Source organism: Gavialis gangeticus, unplaced genomic scaffold (assembly GCF_001723915.1).
Source record: "Gavialis gangeticus isolate Ggan-Ray unplaced genomic scaffold, GavGan_comp1, whole genome shotgun sequence".
NCBI classification, from domain to species: domain Eukaryota; kingdom Metazoa; phylum Chordata; order Crocodylia; family Gavialidae; genus Gavialis; species Gavialis gangeticus.
In genome coordinates, this window is record NW_017729008.1 from 15,427,833 (window position 1) to 15,450,160 (window position 22,328).

At 42.7% G+C, this 22,328-nt stretch overlaps 1 protein-coding gene across 5 annotated transcripts in view; it reads right to left on the minus strand.

Annotated features, from left to right (window-relative positions):
- PUS7 (pseudouridylate synthase 7 (putative)) overlaps positions 1-22,328 on the minus strand; it is a 44,915-nt gene that overhangs the window by 13,727 nt on the left and 8,860 nt on the right. For 4 of the 5 annotated variants that reach the window (XM_019509434.1, XM_019509432.1, XM_019509429.1 and 1 more), the window contains 10 exons: positions 19,986-20,382; positions 16,075-16,159; positions 15,872-15,973; positions 14,849-14,993; positions 5,467-5,578; positions 3,584-3,661; positions 1,051-1,179; positions 685-810; positions 342-403; positions 7-146 (listed from right to left, as the gene is read on the minus strand). In XM_019509434.1, the coding sequence (XP_019364979.1) occupies positions 7-146; positions 342-403; positions 685-810; positions 1,051-1,179; positions 3,584-3,661; positions 5,467-5,578; positions 14,849-14,993; positions 15,872-15,973; positions 16,075-16,159; positions 19,986-20,353 (1,347 nt within the window). In that variant the 5' untranslated portion in view covers positions 20,354-20,382. The remainder of the gene's footprint in view (positions 1-6; positions 147-341; positions 404-684; positions 811-1,050; positions 1,180-3,583; positions 3,662-5,466; positions 5,579-14,848; positions 14,994-15,871; positions 15,974-16,074; positions 16,160-19,985; positions 20,383-22,328) is intronic. The other variant, XM_019509431.1, reaches the window with a different exon arrangement.

The window sequence follows — 22,328 nt, forward strand, 5'->3', positions numbered from 1 at the left end:
GATTATATTCTTCATTCCATACTTTGAAAGTCCCCGTAGAAGCTGTCCTTCCACACACCTTTTTACAGGTAGTTTTTTGAGGGCCGCTGATGGATCTTTAGTCCTTGCCCACTCTTCTCTACATTTTACTAAATACCCTTTTTCAGCTGCAACAATTTAAGATAACTTGTTAGCTACAAAACAAACATTTCAACTCAATATACATTAATGAAGTTGAAAATCTTAAGTGTAACTAAGAGCATTCACATATATACCATCCTATAACAAAAATCTGAAATCCTTCTCCATCTATATTGATCCACCCAAACATGAATATACAACAAGTATTTCTTAGTACCTACCTCCAGGTCGTGGTTTTAATATTAAATCCATAACTTCATTCCAGTTATTTTGTAGAATAGCTCTAAAATTCAACAGAAACACATGGGGGTTTTACTGCATTTCATTTTTTAGATCTGCTTCTTTGAAGATCAAAAATTCTGTAGATTTACATTTCTTCAGCTATAGCTAATATCATGTAAGACGACTATTGTAACTACTAAGAGATTCTGCTCTTGACTCACAAGAATGAGACGCATACAATATGAGTGAACTTTTCCATTTAAAGAAAAAAAAAAGCAGTAACATACAAAGATACAGTTCTTAAAATATGCACACAGAAAATAAATTAGGAACAAAGCATACCTTCCAATCTGATATGTAGGAACAGCTGTGGTTCCAAATCTTTGCATTCCATAATAATTAATGAATCCAATTTCCTTGAGAGACTGCATTGCTTGTTGTACTTGTTCATCAGTTCCTGTTATATTCCTAATATAATAGAAAGTTGCTTTTAAAAACAGGGTAAAGTCTCCACAAATAATAGCTACCAGATCAATTTGAGCTTCTCATTTTGCACTCCTTAAAGCAGTTGTCAGTCTTAAAGTTTAATGTAACTGTATGCAGATTTTTTTTTAATCCAGTATCTTTTTTACTCATTTGTAACTTCTCAGATCTGAGCTGAATGCCCTGACCCAATTAAGGAGGCAGTCAGTGGCACAACCCCATTACCTGAGAACAACTGTGAAATGGTTCCCTTGCAGTTCTCCCAATTTCAGTGGATGGCTCTTGTAACTAAAATTTCCCAACTTAAAGTTCATCAAACATTTGTTCAAATGTGCAAGTCTTTGTGCAGTAATTCTAAAAAAAAAAAAAAAAAAAAAGCAAGAGATTTACAATGACCAAGCCACTCTAAGAAATACAGCTAAAACTGTGTTGGGATGCCAGTATTTCAAGAAATACTACAACAGACCATTTAATTCCCCAAATTTCTTCTGTTTTTAACTAACTTAATACATTTTCTAAGTGAAATATCTAAAAGGGAAGGATAGATTATTTTCAAGACACATCTACATAATCAGCAGGTCTCCCAGAATCTAATGTTAAAACATTCACTTGCAAACAAATGCAAAGTCAAGGCTGCCTCAAACTTTTTAGAATATCAAGTTTGGCCATATAATAGCACAGAAGTTCAACTACAGAAGATCAAGTTTAGTTACATTTTAACTTTGCATTTCTTAGTCTTCAGAAGTTTTAGCGCACAGCACCCCCACAAGTTTAACTCCACCCTTTCTTAACAATGTCTCCAAGTACCAGCCAACACATTTTAAGCACTCTACCTTTACATAATGGCAGTTCTCTCAGAAAATCCACACCCAAATTAACCACAGTCATGGCATGATCAAAAATGCCACAAAGCCATACCCAAGTTACTATTTTATCCATGGCAGAAGGACCCATGGGAAGGCACTGGAGAACTATAAGCATTTGTATTTTTAACCTGTTTCCTGATTACAGGTCATGTGGGGAACACCTCACTCAGACTTTAGCTCCAGTTGGACTAGTGAGTAAGGGTTGCAGGTGGGGACAGAAAAATGTTAGAACAACACTAAGAACCACAGTTAACCGCACAGTGAAAACATACCCTACAGAAGCTGCTGTGTACTTTGTAACACTTTAGGAACCAAGCACAGGAGCACTGTAGAACATAGAAAGTTAGAGTTGGAGGACATCAGGAGGTCATCCAGCCAAGTGATTCTCAACCTTTTTTGTACCAGGGCTCATTTGTAAACATAGATAGCCAGTTCCGACTCACAGCCCCCTTGCCCTGCTGGCGCCCCTCACTCCTGACCCCCAGACCCCCAACCTCTCCTAGACCTGCTGGTGCCCCTCACTCCCAGCCCTCTGTCCCCCACACCAGGGCCCAGTGGATGGAGCTGGGGATGGGTATGTGGGGTGAAGGGATATGTACACTATGAGGGGGGCATGTGCCTCCCCAGATTTGTGCAGGCATGGGGCTACAGCCTGGCCAGACCAGCATGGGCAGGAGCCACCCCCATAACCCAGCGGGTAGGTCCCTAAATGGGAGGCTGGACCAGGACAGCGAGACTAGTTGCTACTGCTGCCACCATGAACCCCACAGCAACCACAGTGCCAACAGCACAAGATGTCATGGACTTGGGAGGGAGGTGACTCACCCTGCCCTCACTTCCTCCCACTGCCAGCCACTTGCGTGCCAGGCCACGGCTCCACCTTGCCACCATGGCCCGGCTGCCAACCATTAGTCTAGACGCCCTGTACTGCAACTCACCTGCTGGACCACTTAGGCAGCTCCAGCCTGTGCCTGCGCACAGTGAGCGTGAAAATGTTATGGGATGAGTGGGTGCAGGGCTGAGGTGGGGCAGAGCTGGTTGGGCCTTGCTGCTGCTGCCCCCCCTGGGCCCTACTGCTGCTGGTGCCTTGTCAGCTTAGACAGGCAGATAGAATGGCCTAGCAAGCCAGATCCAGCCTGCAGGCTGTATTTTGCCCACCCCTGAGCTGCCCAAGTATTGCAAGGACACAACAGCAACACATGACTTATGTTGTTGGACATTAACTGATGCCATATTATAATGTAATGCCAAGGATCTTCATTGTTTGTGATTTCCAGGAGCACATCCCCTTTCTTATCATCTTCCACGGTATTTCAAGGAGTATGTCAACGAAAGAGGAATAGGAGGAGGAAAGGGTGCAAGGAATAGTTCTTGCTCTCCTTCCTGACACCTTTACAGGATATTTGGTAGGAAAGGATGGCAGGATCCTCATGGTGGGATGCAGCATGTCAACAGACTAGTGACTTCTGCACTACTATTAAGTACTGCTTCTGCTGTCTTGTGAACATTCTGCAACATGGCAGTTTGCTTGCGATTAACCTGCTGATCCTGTCAGATCCATGGACTCCACACCTACCTACAATTCAGAAGCTGCAGCTTCAGTAAACTGATTTGGAAAACTAGGAGTCACCAGGGAACCCCTGTTCTTACAAGAAGTGTTACACAGAACCTAACTGCAAAAATCATGATTGAGCCCTTTACTGAATCAGGAAGCAGAAAGTACTATTTTGGTTTTATATGCAATAGTATCTTCCAAGTAAAGCTAATACATCTGATGTGAAGACCATGCCATGAACAACAAAATGAAATGCACATGCTATAGTTAACGATCTACAGGAAGGTAGGCAAGCAACCTTAGTATGAGAAGAAAAATGCAACGTATCTTTACTTACCTAAGAACAGCAATCTCTTGGACAGTTATAGCTCTTTTATCTTTGGTTCCCATGTAGGAAAATATGTTTGGCTTAACTCTTTAAATAAGAAAAAGAGAGTATGAACGTATCAGTTTGAATTTAAAATTAAAAAGCCTCATAAACCCCACACAATTAAAGTCAGTGATTCAATCAACTTTAGATACAAAAACTTAAGTTTATGAAACATCTTGGTTTAATTAGATCCACAAAAATCAGAGAACATGTAAGTTAGCATGTTTAGAAACAGTACTATAACTTCATACATTTACAGTATTTCCTAATACTGCGTATTATGAATGTTAATTCATACACAAATACCTAGACACTGTACAAATGTACAATGATCAAATCAGCATAAGCCTGTACTTCTTCACACACACTACAATCTAAATCATGTTTCTCTCAATGGGCAGCTAACTGAACGTATACTGTGACATTCAAGTTAGCATGATAGATGCACTTATCTGCCCCATTCCCATGACTGTTGCCTTCCCCCTCAAATTTTCTTTGCCCTGCATGGCTAAGAAACATTCCCTGCTATCCCACTTGTGGGCAGCAGGTGGCAACACTACTGCCAATTTAGAGTCTTCATCAAGCTGGATACATACCTCTTAATTAGCAAGTTTCCAGGAATCCTGTTTTTCAAATGCAATTACCATTTTTACCCGAATTCAAGACACCAAATTCAAGCCATCTCCCCAAGGCTTAGATTGTATGCAAGGAAAACTATAAATCTGTTACAAATTTCCATGTATAGAAGCTAATTATTGGATGGTTGTCTTAAAATTCATCTTCCCTACCACTACAGCAGGGAAAGCAGGGACAGGGGGCAAGCAGCAAGGAAAGCAGCAGCAGGGGACAGGTAACCAAATCCCTGCCCTCTGCCTCCCCATCACCTGGGTGTCTCATCCCTCCACTGCAGTGTCTGTGTCCCCCCCCTGCCATTTGGCAGCTCCAACTCTGACAAGGCACCAGAGGCAGCTTGAGCCCTATCTGGGAAAAGCTGCAGCTGTGGCTCTGGCTCTAGCTCCAGGTGAGCACAGCAACCTCCTGCCATAGGCCAGTACTCAAATTCAAGATGAGGCTTTTTCTGCCTTCGTACTTAATGGGGGGAAAACACTTTTCTTGGATTTAAGTCAATATGGTACCACTATTATGCTAAAGTAACCAAACATTCAGAAGTTAAAATATAGACTGGATACAGCTAGAGCTGTGAAGTGCTGCATGAATTCTAGCAGGGAGAGAACAAAAAGTACTCCTCTGGCTTTGCGAAGACAGAAAGATCTGGGCTAATGCAATAGCAAGCAAAAGGAGGTTGGGGATCACCTACCTTTGACAGAAAAAGGAATCAGTGGTTAGAACAGAACAAAGATCAATAACTGCAACTGCTACAAAAGCCAGTTTCTATGACCATAATATTTATTAGTGCTTTTTGTAGTTGTATATTTTGATAGCTACATGCCTAAAACCCTTGAGATAAACAATACTGCAGCTTTCTTTCACTGGGGAAAAGGGGCGTATTCTTAGAATTATTCAAATGGAGACTATAAACATTTGCTAGGATAGTGCCTTATGGTAAGTTAACTGAACTAAGAATACATCTAACAGTTATACTATGCCATTTTAATTAGTCAGGACTATTTTACTTCCCCTTCTCACTCCCCAAACTTAACAAAACATTTCAAATTTGAACTCTGAAAACCAAATCTTTTGCAATTATCAGGCATATTGAGATAAACGTTTCCTGTGCTGCACTGGCAAACTGACCTTAAAAGATATTTACAACATCATGAAAATATTTGGCTTTTACTGGAGGTATGTGCTGTTGTGTGCAACTCAAAACAGTAAAAGAATTTTCTTACCTTAAAAACTTTGACAGCACATTAATAGCATCCATTGTATCCTTGTTTTCCTTATATAATACAAAGTGACAGTAGTTTCCCCTAGATTTTGGCCAAGAGTGTTTTCTTGGATCTTTAAAACAAAAAGTGAAAAATGTGTTACTCAGTCTGCTAGTGTTATTATTAATTTTTTTTGTAAATATAAAACTAGTTTACTTGCCAATGTAGTCTCCATTTAAAAAAAAAAACCTTCTAGAGTTAGTCATTTCTAGTAGTCTCCATCTGCATCTTAGAAAAATATAGCATTGATTGGCAGTTTAACTGAAATATATGGAAAAAAGGACCGTCTCCAAGTGACCATGTTGTAAATCTTCACTGCAATGTACAAGGTTATTAACCATGCGACTGCCACAAATAAAATGGAAACTGCATGACAAAAGGAAGCGTCATTTTATCTGAAAGCTTTGGCTATTTATTTAATTAATGTTATACTGTTTGGCCCTGCTCCTACAGTGAAATCAGTTTTAACCTTGGCTTCACTCTGAACAATTAAGCACTTTGGATCTGGGTCTGCTTCCTGAAATCAACAGAAAGACTCCGGTGGCCACTGGGTTCACTCCTTCGTGTATGTGAACAATATTTTAAGGATAGACTTAATAAGGTGCAATTCATTTCTGTACCATAACTGTACATGTAGCAGAGTTCGAGCTGTACTGAACACTTATTCCCAATTTACCAATGCCTCAAACTATTAGAACTCTTTAAGGTAAGGTGCAATAATGAGGCCCCACGTGGGGAAGAGGCATTTGGCAAAGTATAAAAATCAATAAATAATTCAAACTCACTTTTGGCATTATAAGATTATATAACTGAAAAACAATTACCAAAATTTGGGGTTAGATTTTGAGAAGGCTGGATAGAGAGCATGTTTAGGCTTCTGTAGTCTAAAAGCTGTTCGTATAGTTTTAGCCACTACTTTCAGAGGTCTGAAAAAAGAAACAAAACTGTCTGAGCCTGTCAGATATTTTGAATAGTTATTATTAGACAGTGAAATTTTCAATGATAAATATTATTTTATAGTCATTTGTCATTTTGAAACCAATCCTCCATCCACTGAAAGCAAAGAAGAGTCTGTCAAAAGACAGCAATATATGGACAAGAAGGACCTCTTTTTTGGTTTTAGGCTCTTTTATAAATAAATAACTGAAGATATTAAATACCCTCAGAATTTTTAAGTAAATTTCTCCCTGACACCTATAAGGAGTTTTCTGTAAAACAAACAGCTTGATCTGGTCCATGTTCGGTTTGCTAAGAGATGCTGCTTTTTCTTGTAAATCACCAGTCCTCATTGGTTTCAATTTATTCTTACAAAATTAAATTTTAGGCTAGGTGATAACTGAAGTAGCAAATTCATTTTAAAGAACAAAAGGTATTCTCACAAAAAATATATATCGCTAGAGCATGACAAAGGAGAAAGGGACAAAAGTGATTCACAAGGAGAATACTTTTAAGTTTCAAGTTTCTCCAAAATGTATCAGTTAGTCCATATTGTAACCAAGAGGCCTGATCACAGCCAGATTAAGATCTAGGCACACCATACCACAGGATCCCTCAAGTCTCTACCCCTACAGCCCTCGATTTGTGCTACCCTGTTCCCCACAGTGATGGTAGCTATAGACCCAACTTTTCCCTGCCGGAAACGACAGCGAGAGCCTCACAAGATTTACCCAAGCGGATGGAAAGGACCTGCAAAGGGTTAGTGAACAGGGTGCCTTAAGGTGATATTAGCAGGGCTTCCCAGCACAGTGGGTCTTGGAAGTCAATACTCCATTGCAATGAGCAGAACAGTTCACATCTTTCAGAATATTACATCAAGTTTTGTGAGAACGCAGGCAGGCCCTACTGTATCAGTTACATAAACTCAGTAAACATTTTCAAGCTTTTTACTACAAGCACAAAGTCAAAAAACGTATGTGCAATAACATCTTGGATCCTGATACAAATCATCTTAATCTAGTAGCTGGGGCCCTAAACATCTGCATGTGCCATTGATTTCAGTGAGACCAAAAGTTTCCCCATTATCTTTAATACAGAGATGTCTTGGTCCTGTAAATCACTTGTTATATCTATTTCTCCATATATTTTAATTCTTGCTAGTTTGGCCACCGTCTTCCCTATTTAGTGGGTCTGACTGGTTGGCATTTCATTTTACCAACATGAAATGCCAACATCTCTTACCTGTTGCAGTTCTGACCTCTGTCCCAGTGCATAGCATAAAGAGCATAAAAGAGCAGTGTTTAATTTTTAGACAACTGAAGGGGTTTAGAGGTGAACATGCAGGTTTATGGTTACATGGTTCATTATGCTGTAGACTGCTATAGCATCCAACAGTTATGTGGCAGATGACAGCAATTTAGACAGTTATGCAATGGAATCGTGCAGAGGCAAACAGTGAATATATGGAAAGCTTCAATCCAAGATGCAAAGAACTTCACTGTGGAAAATGGTGGAGCAGCATTGCTGACAATTTACTGACCTAATAAGTCCAGGCCCCAAGTACTCTAAGCACTACACACATAAAAGCGTTTGCAAGTTTTCATAGTTTAGAAACTATTTTTGTAACCATTTACATCATAAGAATAGTTCATCATGTGTGTCAGCTAAAGTCAATTATTCAATCTTTAAAACGTCTTGCTCACCCAGGGGACCAATTCAAGATTGAGACCTCATACGTCATTGCTGTACAAACACAAAAGACAGAGACTGTCCTTGCCCACACCCTGATCCTGGAAGCATTTATGCATACCGAGTGTTTCTCTCACACATGACCCTCTCATTGAACTGAATTTCAATGAATGTACATAGGTAAGTGCTTTCAGGATCAGGGTCTAAGAATCTAAGTTTAAAGGCTTGAAGTTCTACTGCAGCATTTGTAGTTGCTCCGGAAAAGATGTTCACCATAAAGAAATACCCTTAAGGTATTTCTTTTAAAAACAGACACCAATTGAATTCATCTTCACATTCTATTTGCAAGCTGCCTTCTAGTTATAACTGTTCAATTTACTACAGACACTTCACTGTAAAAAATGTTTAAGAATATTAACCTCAGTGAGGCAAGGTGAAAGGTAATTATTACAACTCAATAGAAAATAAAAATTGTTTGGAGATTACTTTTGTGTTTGCAAGTATGCATACTCATGCAAAAAGCATGCAAATATAAGATAGCCTAGAAAAGGTTAATGTGCTACACACGACACACATAATGATAATATGTACCAAGTTTTGATGCTTAAAATACTTCATACCATGTAGCACAGTATTCCTACATTTGCTTTGGAAAAAAGTCTCAAAGTAAATCTACAGTTCCTATTTGATCGGTATTTATTTTGGAGGCCATCAACTGGCAATGATATGATTTAATTTATTCCTAAATGACATAAAATGAATTGAAATATGCCCAATTTAAGCCAAAAAAAAGTACTCCTACAGCATTTCATCCCACTTTAAGTAAAACGGTTTAAGAAAAAAAAAAAAATCGCATTTAATTAAACTACTGGCATTCTGCATTTAGATAAACATTAAACCTTAAAATCAACTTAAGTTATCAAAGATATCAGATATGCAACATGCTGTTATACACTAATACTGGTACACCCCCTACCCCAAATTTAAACTCGGTAACACTGAATACTTGATGAGTATTGAATATTCCTTTTTTGCTCCAAATCTCATCATTATTTTTATTGTCCAAAAGCAGTTACTCTAACCTATGATGGACAGACAGTTTTTGCATATATACTCAATTTTAGCAAGGAACAGGCTTACGATTAAACTGAAAGCCTAAGCATGTTCAACAATTTTTTTTTTTAAAACCACTACTTCAAAATAGGGTTGTTACTGAGGAATAGCTTAATGAAGTATTGCAAAATAAAACTGTGGACAGATGCATATTTAAAGGCAGGACAGGATGCAATCCCTGATCCCAGTCACGCCTCCTGCCATGCCACACATGCATGGCTGGATGCACTATTTTTAGAGGTGCACCGATGCATTGGTCTGATATAAAGAAAATTTGCTGTATTAGCTATAAGCCCAATGGGGCCAATAATTTGGCTGATAAATGCCTGTGCTGTGCACAGCCACAGAGCAGCACGGAGCACAGCCAGCAGTGTGGAGAGCTGCCTCAGGCTGGTAAGTCGGAAGGGGGGTGGAAGGGACGTTGGGGGGTAATCAACACCTCCATAGTGAGGGAGGGAGGGGGCAGGAGCAGTTCCTGCTGCTGCTTGCACCCTGAGAGAGTCTGAAGGGGTGCCCCCTGGATCTGCACAGGGCAGGCAGAGGGGGCAGGCTGGAGGCGATGCTGCATGGGGCTCTTCTTGGAAGGGGCTGGGCTCAGAGTGGGCACTGCAGTGCCGGGAGGGGCTGCAGCCACCTCAAATTTCACTGCAGCGGCCCGGCTCCATATCCTGCCTCCACCCACAAGCTGGGAAGAGCCAAGGCTGTGCCCGGCAGCTGGTGGCAGCAGCGTCGCTGGGAGCAGACCTGTAGCAAAATCTCGGGGGGGCTGCAGCCCCCTCCCAGTGCCTCCTTAAATATCAGCTATTGGTATCAGCCCCCAAAATCTCTATCGGTGCACCCCACCCCTAACTATTTTGGGATTGGGAATCAGATCTCAATTGCATCCTACTTCTCAGTGCAGGGAGAACCCAAGATCATGATGCCACATTCCCCCTGCACTGGCAAGCTGAAAGCCAGGTGCCCAACAGTCAACTGTCAACTGGGACTACATTGGGGCTCAAAGAGGTCCAGTTCAGTCTCCAGAACTGATGGATAAACAACTGATCATCAGCTGGTTCAGGACTACAATGGAGCTCAAACTGACTTGGGTACAGTTCCAATCCAGACAACAATCAGCAGATCATCAGCCAGCTCCAGGGACTGCACAGGGGGTAGTTTGACCTCCAGTGAGAAAAGGTAAGTGGATCAGCCAGCAGGGACTACATCAAGGCCAGCTGAAGCCCTAGATTGTACACAGACCTGGCTGACACCGATTGTTGGCTGGTAGGGATTGCACTGGAGCCAGCTGTAGACCCCAGTGTGGTCCTGACCCTCCTACACATTCAGTTTAAGGCACAATGGAAACCAGCGACAAAAACATTACACTCAAAGTGTAATATTTTTGTGGCTGGTTTCCCTTTCTCTGGCAAATAATTGCCTGAACATGTGGCCAGGTTACTAATTACATTTTATGTGTAACATCCATCAGATGCCTAACAAACATATCGGGCTTGGTTTCATAGTTGGTAGGGTCAGAAGGGACCTAAGCAGATCGAGTCTGACCCCCTGCCATGGGCAGGAAAGGATGCTGGGGTCAAACGACCCCGGCTAGGTGGCTGTCTAGCCTCCTTTTGAAGACCCCCAGGGTAGGGGCAAACACCACTTCCCTTGGAAGTTGGTTCCAGCTCCTAGCTGCCCTGACTGTGAAGTAGTGCCTCCTGATGTCTAGCCTGAATCTACTCTCAGTCACCTTATGGCCATTTTTCCTTGTTACTCCTAGTAGTCCTTGGAGGAACAGGGAGTCTCCCATTGCCTGGTGGTCCCCCTTTGCAAGTTTATAGGAGGCCACCAGATCCCCTCTCAGCTTTCTCTTGTGGAGGCTGAACAGGTTCAGGTCCCGTAGCCTCTCCTCATAGGACCTGCCCTGCTGCCCCCTGATCATGTGAGTGGCCCTCCTCTGGACCCTCTCAATGCTGTCCACATCCCTCTTGAAGTGCGGCGCTCAGAACTGGGTGCAGTACTCCAACTGCAGCCTGACCAGTGTCGCACAGAGGGGGAGGATCACCTCCCTGGACCCACTTGTGATGCATCTATAGATGCACAAGGTACGGTTGGCCTTCCTGACCACGTGCCCACATTGGCAGCCCATGTTCATCTTGGAATCAATAGTGACTCCAAGATCCTTCTCTTCCTCCATGCTGACAAGAAAGGAGTTCCCCAGCCTGTAGGTATGCTGCTGGTTCTTCCTCCCGAGGTGCAACATCTTGCACGTACCTGTATTGAAACCCATCCTATTCTCATCTGCCCACCTCTGTAACCCATTCAGATCTAGTTGTAGTCTGTCCCTCTCTTCTAGCGTGCTCACTTCTCCCCACATCTTAGTGTCACCTGCAAACTTGAACAAGGTGCTTTTCACCCCCTCATACAAGTCACAGATGAAGACACTGAACAGTGCAGGCCCGAGGACCGAGCCCTGGGGAATCCCACTGCCCACGTCCCTCCAGGTCAAAAATGACCCATCCACCACCACACTCTGGGTGCAGCCCTCCAGCCAATTTGCAACCCATATGACTGTGTAGGTGTTGACACCACAGTTGCCTAATTTTTTAATGATGGGGTGAGAGACAGTGTCGAAGGCCTTCCTCAAGTCCAGAAAGACCACGTCCACCACAACACCTGCGTCCAAGGCTTTTGTGACTCGGTCATAGAAGGCAACCTATCCGGGTTCCCGGGATGACTGTAGCGTCCTCTGAAAGCTCTGTAACCATGCCCACTCCATCCCTAGGGCGCCTCCTTGTCTTGCCTGCCACATCGTGATGGAAATACATAAGAGAGGGCTGCCCTGATTTTATTATGACGACCACCCAAATTATGGTCACGGACTTGTGGGTCAATTGCATGGCTTCGTACCATCCCCACACCGTTCCCCATGCCTCGCAGATGGCAACCTTGCAGATGTCCTACTAGCCACAGATGCAATCCCTCTCTAGGACTTCTGACCCCTTGGCCCTCGGCTCAGCCATATTCTGGCTCTCAGACCCCTCAGCCTCTCTCCTGACCCCTCTCCGGTTGCCAGACCCCTCAATGTCTCAGGCCCCTCAGTCTTACCCAACCGCTCTCTGGGATACCAGGTCCCATGATCTCAGCCTGCCCCCTCTCCAGGGTGTCAGCTCCTCTGTACTGTCCTAGCCGTTCTCCAGACCCTCAGCCCCATCCAGCCCTGTGCTCTATTCCTGGCCCCTCACTGGGCCTCTGAACCCTCCTAGTCCTGGTCTTCCCTAGTCTCTCACTGGGCCTCTGGACCCACATGGTCCCAATCTTCCCTGACAAGTGCTTTTCTGTTGGGGTGCACTCCCCCAGCATTCCCCCCCCATGGGGTCACCCCACAAGGCAGTAGGAGCTGAGGCTTTCCAGTGCTCCATTCTTGCTTTTCCCTGGAGTGGCCCACATATGGCATTTCATGGAGGCTGCCCCGCCACAGGCAGCCCCATCAGACCAACAAGCTCCAGTAGGGTGCGGTTTTAGATCTTGCCCAGGACCGGCCTTCAGACCCACCTGATCTTGCTTGCCCCTGTCTGGGTTCCCCCTAGATGTCCAATACCCCACCTGGGCTGCTAACCACCAGGCCCCCTGGCTCTGGCTCCATCTCCTACCCTCTGAGTCCTCCATCTTGGCCCCAGGTCACCCTAGGCCCCACCTGCTATTGTCATCCCATGCTTCACGCCCCTTGGCCCTTTCCTCTTTCGGCTGTGCCCCCTCCCCCGAGGACTTCTGACCTCTCCTATGCCCTGGCTCTGACTCAAAGCCAGCTGAGAACTCCAGGCCCACCTGGCTCTGGCAGTCTTCCCTGTGGTCTGTTTCACCCTTCAGCACCTCCTGGGCCCTGGCCCCTGCACAGGCCATTCAAGATTCTCAAGGTCAGTCCTCTAGCTGGCAGCCCCCTCATCTCTGTGGGTCCACCTTCTCAGCCTCACCTGGCCCTTCAATAGGCCCTCCAACTCTCAACCCCTCTCCCAAGACTTGCCTGGTCTCCCATTAGGCCCCTGTGCACTTGGCCCCTCTCTCTCCAGGCTCATCTAGCCTCTCAGCAGGACCCAAGCCTCTCTCAGGGCTCTCCTTGTCCCTCCACAGGCCCACAGACTCGCAGCCCCCTTTTTAGGGCTCTGGACCCCACGCTGGGTCCCTAGGAAGCTCCTCCATCCCCTTAGTTCCTACCCAAACCTCTGAATGTCATTCTCCTTGCTGGCATTCAGGAGCTGCAGCCTTCCTGCTGGGTGATGTTCCTGTACCTGCTTCTAAGACGTTACTGCCAGCCTTGCTCCAACTAGGAGACTCCCCCACCATCAGGTAACTCCCTTGCTCTGGCCTAGCCTCACCTGCCTGCCCCCTGGGGCAGCTGACTCTGCAGTTAGCCCTGAGCCACACCTGCCAGTGGCTCAACAGGCTGCCAGAGCAATTGAAGTGGCAGGCACACATCAAGTGCCCTGCCATAGGCTCCGTTCAAATGAATGGGAAATTTTATATTAATTTTGAAAGATTTAACCATGAGTTTATCTTTAATCCCATAATTCCATGATTGTACAATTCCCTTTAGGTCCACTTACATTCATATAGACCAAATTAAACCACTACCAAATACTGTATTTACTCACATCTAAAATGACTCTGAATTTAAAACAATCCCCCAATAACTAGATTCAATATATTGAAAATTTATAAATTTGCCATAATTTTCCAAGTGTAGAATCTAACTATTGGAGGGTTATCTTTAATACCTCCCTCCCACAGCTGCAGGGGGCAGTCAGTTGGGGAGAAGGGGGAAAGGAGGTCAAGCAGCTTGTCCCCTGCTTGTGCCTGCCCCTTTGCCACCTCCTCTCCCACCCTCTGCTCCATGCCAGCAGGCTCCATCCCCATTCAAGCATGAGACACAGAGCATGGAGCACAGCCCCAGTCAAGCCCCTGTAGCAGCTGTGCAGGCTATGCACCACTGCTGCTGGGCCAGACTGGGGCTGTGCTCCAGGCTGCAGCATGCACAGATTCTACCAGCATGGAGCAAAGATGGGGGGTGGGCAGGCAGGGGAGCAGAGGCTGCATGTTGGGGGAGATGTAAGAGAAGAGGGTGCAGAGACAGCAGGGAAAGAGAGGCAGCAGCCATGACTACAGCCCTGACCCCAGGTAGGGGCTGGAGCCTGACCACAACAGCCTCCTGCTCCCCAACTACCAGTTCTAAGACAAGGGGGTCTCCCCACCAACACACATTAGACGGGGGAAACGTCATCTTAGAATCAAGTACATACAGTAATAAAAAGAATCTTATATTGTCTGCTTCTGACTCCGAAGTTATCAATACCTCCCCATTTACTATGAACCAAACAAAACAGTCATACCTTTCCTACCTAAACCTACCCGCTTTGGGAAAATAAATGATTTTATATCATATCCTATAGGATTTAAGGGTAACATTATTAGATGAGTCACTATCGAGAGCTGCAGCTGCCTCCAAGTTCCAATTATAAAAGTATGCCCTTGCTGACAAATTAGTAATTTTCAGGTTTTTTCTTTAAACTGTAGTTCAACTTTAACTGTGATTTTACAAAAGAATTGATAGTGAAAGTAATACACTCACTTGCCAGTGCCTTTTTCCCAGCAGCATGATAAGCAACAATATATTTTTTCCCATCTCGGTCTTCTGTTTTAGTTTCTAACCCAGGAAACAAGGACTTCACAGCCTGGTGGATAACTGTTCTTTTCTCTTTGGTGTCTTCAATGACCTAGGTTTAAAAAACAAACAACAAAGAGCACACACAACTGCCATGAAACTTTTGGTCCCATTAAAACACACCTATCGCAATAAAGTATGATCACATCGTACTTTAGAACGCCTACCTTTTACTGTTAATATGCACAGTAATACATACTTATGCAACTATAAATCCTGAATTTGGCATTTGCAAACTAAAACCACAGGTATTTTTAAATTCACCTGTTGGTTCTTATCCAAATTTCACCTATCTGAATGGTGAATGTGCCCAAACCATGTCTCTAAGGCACTTGAATACACTCATTACAAATAAATCAGATGGCTTTTTGAATGTAGGAATGCTTACTTAACTGTGAAATTGCCAATTTTGAACCAGCTCCAAACTTTCTGCCCAAATTTAGCTAAGCAGAACCTCATAGTATTTCAGTTACTTAAAGATATCCAATAAGCCTTTATCCTGTATACTGCTTTTCTATCTTTGTTACTGTGAAAAATGAAATTCACCTCTTTTCTATTAATTCCTTGGAAACTTTCTTTCATCAAGAGATTTATTTAATTCCTATTATATAATAACGCTACAAAACAAAACACCTAAATACTGCAATATAATCATGATCATACAAAGACTAGTAACATATTTAAATCTTATGCAAGTGGTAAGTCCTATTGAAACCCCAACTGACTTATCTTGTACATTAAGTTAAATTCATCTTTACGCCCTTATAGGATTGAATCCTAAATTTGCAAGTTTTAGCATCACCTATTCTTATGTAAAGTTCAAATTAGTCTTATATCTTGCATGTAAAATAGGTCTTTTTCAACCATACACCTCTGCCACTTCAAAAAGAATGAGTTAGCCAAGTCCTTAGCATTGTTTTACCACTTTACCTCTATGGCAACACTAGTTTCTTTATTCTTAAAAAGCTGGAGCTCTTCTAAACGTTGCTTGTCTTCATCTGACAAAACTGTAAATACTTCCTCTGAAGGATCCTAATATATACATAAAAACAACAACAACAACTCACAAAGTGACACTTTTTTTTTTTTTTTTTAAATTATCATGGTGTTGCTGAGAGCTATTCAAAATTTACCTCATTATCCACTGGAACAGTAAAGTCATCTAAATGGCTTACATGCCCATCTTTTCCTATTTCATGAACAACGAAGTCAGAGTATCTGACAAAAAGAAACACAGGTAGGTTAAAAAAGAAAAAAGCATCCAGTTCACGAATCATTTTTAGTACACTTTATCCAATCTCTAAATTAAAAAGAGTAGACATTATTTATCAGAAATTCTCTCCTGCAAAAAGTACCCAAAGATAATTTAGATATTCTCTTGCATTATCTTTAGCCACAAATTAAAAGCTCAAAATTAAAATAATTCTTTTTTTTCCACAATTTCAAAAGTGTTTTTGTTGCTGTAGGATTATTAATGCGTACAAAGCCATCAGTATTTAACAAAAAAACAAAACAAAACAAAACAAAACAAAAAAAAACACAAAGAAGAAAAAAGTCTACCCATAATAGGATATTTACTCTTTCAGGAGCAAGAAGAATAAAATAAATTATGAATAACTTAAAATTATTGGAACTTTGCAAGAGAACTTAAAGGAGAAAAGTTAGATCTTTATTCTCAGGGACGTATTTGGTAGCTGTGTTGGTCTGAGAAAAAAAGAAGTGCAAAACCCTCGAACTCTTGGTTCAAAGAAGATACTAACTAAGAAATCTCACGATAACGTTTCTGCAATTTCTTAGTTGGCCTAATAAAAGAGTATCATTTCTGAGCCAAGACTTCTAGAGTTTTCCATTTCTTTTTGTCTCAGATCAACACGGGTACCAAATACACCCCTGAAACATGGAAGATGCTAAATTTTAGCTGATATTGGATTTAAACGTCATTGCTGAACAACAAGATAGATTTCTATACATCCTGCCTTTCTGCCATCTGACACCACCAGGGAAGGAATCCTGCCTTATCTGCACATCAAAGAGCAACTCATGAAGACACTCTCATGGACCCAGAGGAACAGCCTTCCACCTTCAGCTTCCTCTGTGCAAAAATGAAGTTTATTTTCTACCTTTGGGGATTTTTTACCATCTTTAATTTTCCCTGAGCCTGAGGAAGGGCTCATGTGCCTGAAAGCTTGCAGAATAATTTGGTTTTTTTGTGATTTCTTAGTTGGTCTAATAAAAGGGATCATCTCTGAACCAAGAGTTCTAGAGTTTTTCAAATCTTTGTTCTGGCATTTCAGCATTCTTTTGCCTAATTATTTTACGCATATCCCAGTTTTCAAACCGGTACCTGGAGCTTGCTAAATTGATTTCCTTGTTATTCACAAGAAGCCAAAATCTTTCACAGCTTCCCAGGAAACATATAATTAGCAGGTCACTGCTGCAATCTTTGATGTTACTAAACCTTTTTTTTTCCCCAACATAACATTAGTTAAACTGGTTATCTATATAAGAATCCTACAGTATTTGCTGTATCTTCTGAATCATTTCCTTGCCGACTAAGTTACAAATCCCTCATTTACATTCTTATTCCTACTCATTACTGAAAATTATTAAGATTCTACCGTGTTATTTCATGAAGGGGTACATGAACTTTATCACTACAACCACCTTATCTACTGCCAGGTGTAAGCTGGAAATCAACTACCCTTTACCTAAAAATATCAGATCCAATTCACTTCTCAGCTACATGGGTGAAAATCCAGAGAACCCTACTAAAGTAAGAGTAACTCTACTTCTCTAATCATTAAAATAGCAAAGCAACTAAAAAAAAAAGAGAGCCTTTTCTAGAGCAAATGGTTGGTTAAGAGAAAGTTCTAGACTCATTTTGGGATTCCCAAGTATAGACAATGTTACATTTATATAAAAATACTTAATCTAGAAAGTTGAAAGAAAACTCTGATTATGAGACTCTGAAAAGGGAATGAGGTCTCACCGCGGGGATCCTTTTTTTAAGTTACATCCAGATCCACATGGATTTGATATATCACGCTTATGTGTAGTCATGTTAGCTTGGCAAAATTCCTTCCATAAGATGTGACATGCTTTGCCTATTATTTGTGCCTAGATACTGTGATGATGGGCACGTAACTTTGATCCATATAAACCACATGGGCCAGAAAAGAAAAAGGGTACTATGAAGACAGCCTACTTCTCCATCAAAACAGTACATTAGGGTTATGGCTGACCAACTCATTTTAAAGTACAGGTATGATTGACCTACTACTATAATTTTGAACCAACCATCCAACAGCCTTCACTGTTATTCAAAGAATGAAGCGAACAAGTATCATGATCATGCAAGATCTCAAAAGAATCTTCCATATATATGAGGTGCTGCTGCCACTAATAAATAGGGATTGTGACGTGTTTTGGGGGGATTGTTATATCTGAAGTTTAGCAGGAAAAGCACATAATATTCTCTATTTATACTAAAACTATATGACTATTTACATTTGAAGCAAATAAACACATTATCAAATAATGCACACAAGTTATGTCCATATATTAGCCCCAATTGAAAGCACAATATATTTAAGAGCATTACAAAGGATTCAATAGTACATTTGTGTCTGATAATAAGTTTTACATTTTCAGCTACCAGATTCCCTTTTTATATACAGCCTGAAGACTGTAAACATTACTGCTAATTAAATTAAGTACTTTTAAGGCCAAAAGGAATATTGCCATTTAGCATCTTTTAAAAAAATATTTTTGAGTTTGAGTTCATAAATATTCAGTTGCATAATTTAGTAGTTTTTTCAATGCATATATAGTATATATTTTAATTGATGGTTGATTGTACATAGTTGGCATATTGCAAATCAGTATAAGATTTAGCAGTACACCAATAAAGGTTTTTTGGGCCAATACCGATGGCCAATTATTAATAAGCCATATTGGCAGAGACGTAGCTGATTGCTGACATACAAGCCCAGTAGTTTGGAGAGCAACATCCAGCTGATAAGTCTGTTGGGAGAAAGGAGCATGGGGTGGCAGATCAAAACCCCCATGGTGAGGGAGAAAGCGGGGCTGGGTCAGGTGCTGCACACGTGAGGCAGGGCGTGGAACGGGGCCATGAGCAGTTTGTCCAGTGGGGGGCAGCTCCTGCCACTGCGCACACCCCTGGGAGAGGCATGTGCCCCCTGGATCTGCTCAGGGAGAAGGCAGGCTGCTGCTGTGGGCTGGGGCTGGCACCAAGCTCTTCCTGGAGTTGGGGCTTGGCCACAGTTGCACTTGGGATGGGCAGTGGCAGTACTGGGAGGGAAGCTCAAGGGGGGAGGGGGGCTATGGCAAACTTTGGGGTAGCTGTAGTACACCTGTAACCCCCCTCCCAGCCCTGCCCCCCAAGCACAGCCCCAGCCCAACCCCCCGCTGGAAGAAGCAGGCCTCACCCCTGGCCCCAGCATATAGCGGCAACCCACACAGCAGCAGGAGTTGTCCCCTGCACCTGACCCTGCCCCAGCCCCACTCCCTCCCTCATTGTGGGGGACCTCAATCTGCCCCCACACACACTTCTTCCCCTCTCTCCCCAATGAACTTACTGGCCAGAAGCTGCTCACCAAGTTGCCAGGCTGCATTCCTCACCATGTGCATGCTGCTGCTGCACGCATGCACTCTGCATTTATCCACAACATTAATCGGCCACATCCGCCAAAAAAAGCCATTTGCCCGTGTCAATTTTCCCTTTTCACCAATTTTCATCGGTGCCGATACAATATGGACCAATGTATTGGTGTACCTCTAATAAGATTACACTCAGAGTCCGTTTTTCTCAAAGTTTCATTCAACAGAGTAAATACTAATAACACACCAATCGCATATAAACAACCCTAACATTATAAAAAGAAAGAAACAAAGCCTCTATTCGCTCTTGTAGATAATGCTATTTCAGCTTGCTATACAAGGGTTAGACCAAAATGAACAACATAGGATAATGACTGCTAGTGGAAAAAGTTAAATTACATGGGTTCACATGATGAAGATTTACCTCTCTTTTAAGATTCCAGAAAACCCTTTGTGTGAGCTAACAAATTTGGTTATGCCAACATCACACTCTGTCAGCCCATGCTTCATCATGTCTGCAAAGCTCTCTGGGTCCCCATCGTCATCAGTTTCCTCCAGTTCCTCATCTTCTTGCTCCTCACCTTCCTCATTTGGGATTATTTCATCTTTTGTGTCCTCAGGCAACAATTTCTTTGATTTTTCAGCCACAGTATCAATTTTCAGGTCAGAACCATCTACAGTCTTAGAAGCCTCCTCTGAGATCTTCTGTCTTTTAATTTCATCCAAGTTAGCCTCTCCATCCTCACAATGAGGACGTTTCAATGATACACTAGTCATGTCTACAGTTTCCATGTTTAAGGCACAGTGTAGAATATAAGGTCCTGAGGAACAAGAAACAAAAACACTTCTAAAGATTTATTTCCCATATTTTTCAAACATGTAACAAACCAAAAGCTTTCAAAAACAAAACATCAAATTCTACATCATGTTACACTAGAGTGATTCCCAAGTCAATGCAGTTGCACAGATATAACCAAAAATTAAACCAAAAGTGGCAAACATTACTTCCAGGGTACTTAAGGGTACTACAAATACATGGTTTCGTCTTCCTAATTACCTCATGCTCTGCAATATTTCAAGCTTAGGAAATAACTGTGACTCTCCATTTTATACTGCCACTAGATGTCCTGACTGACCCTCTTATTTAAATAAACCTGTATGTAAACGTGTAAGATATCATATGGCCACCATGAATTTGTTAACCTCAGATCCCTGGAAGAGACAATAGATAGGAAGAGGGAGCAAAGAAGAAAGGGAGATGAGACAGAAGCATGGACCTAACAAAGCATCAGGCTCAGTATAAAAAAAGGCTTGTTAGGAAAGTGCCGAGAGTGCTAAAACCAGAGAAGATTTTAAGTACGCCCATACTGCAGTCCCTGCTGTGAGTGGTCACTGTGTCTGCAGTGTAGTGTAGACATACTTGATCAAGCTTGAAATTATTTAGTGCAGATGCTTATAGCAGTCTAGCAATCACAGCATGGAGTTCAGCTGGCAAACCTTGGGCTGAATATTCACCTAGCTTCTTGGGTGGGTCTCTGAAACCCAGAACTGCATGCTGCCACACTACACTGCTAGCAATACTTGAACTAGCTAAAGTTGGTTCATATTTCTAAGCCAGGGGTTCCCAAACCTTTTTATGCTGCAGACAAGCAAACTGCAGACCAGAAGTGACAGTGGACCAACATACTGCGGACGAGCAGTGACCAAGATACTGCAGACCAGCAGCCAACCTTTTTTTATACTGGGCTGCTGGCCCGCAATATGCCGGTCACTTCCGGACTTCTGGTCCAGCAGCAAACCCGTGGTCCGGGGACTGGGAACCCCTGCTCTAAGCTACATTTCAATCGCTATTACAGAGAAAGGAACAGGGGACACTTGTTTAACCATATCAAATTGAAAACAGACTTTTAGGGTTGCCTTTGAGACATGGAAAAGGTTTCACATTTAGACTATACCAATTTGAGTTTTTCAGAATGGGTACTCATGAAATCTTCCTCAGCCAGTTCCCCAGAAGCAAGATTCAAGACCTCCAGCAAAGCCAACCTCTTTCTATGCTATATTCCTAGTCTTTGTCATGTTCAATTGCTACGGTAGTGCCAATGTCCAGCCACCATATAGGTGTCATATAGTTACGCTGCTGTATTGATCCAGGAACTAAGGATCTTCTAATTCAGGGGTGCTCAGCCTGCAGACCAGATCCAGCCCATAGAGCCGTGCTATCCAGCTGGTGGAGCAACTTAAAGGTCCAGAAATTGTGGCAATTAGTGCAGCCATCACTTCCCCACTGCCAAATTTCCAAGCCCTGCAGTCCAGATGACAAAGCTCTGTGCACAGTATCTGGCTGGCACATGCATGGCCAAGGCCAGGGTTTCAGGCCTGATCTGTCTCACACAAGTCCTGACCCTAGGCATGCCAGATTGGGCCCATGGACTGGATCCAACCCACAAACCAACCCCACACCAGTCATCCAGCCTGTAAGGCCAAGAGGTTGGACACAACTATTCTAATTCTTTTCCCGCCACAGACAAATGCAGCTGTTTCATAGTAGTTAGGGGTCAGAAGAGACCTAAATAGATCATCTAGTCTAACCCCCCGCCACTGACCAGAGCACACATTGGGATCACACGACCCCAGACAGGTGTTCATCCAACCTTTCTGAATTTACCCAAGGTAGGAGCAAGGACCACTTCCCTAGGAAGTTGGTTCCAGATCCTAGCCACCCTAACAGTGAAATAGCACCTCCTAATCTCTAACCTGAGCCTATTCT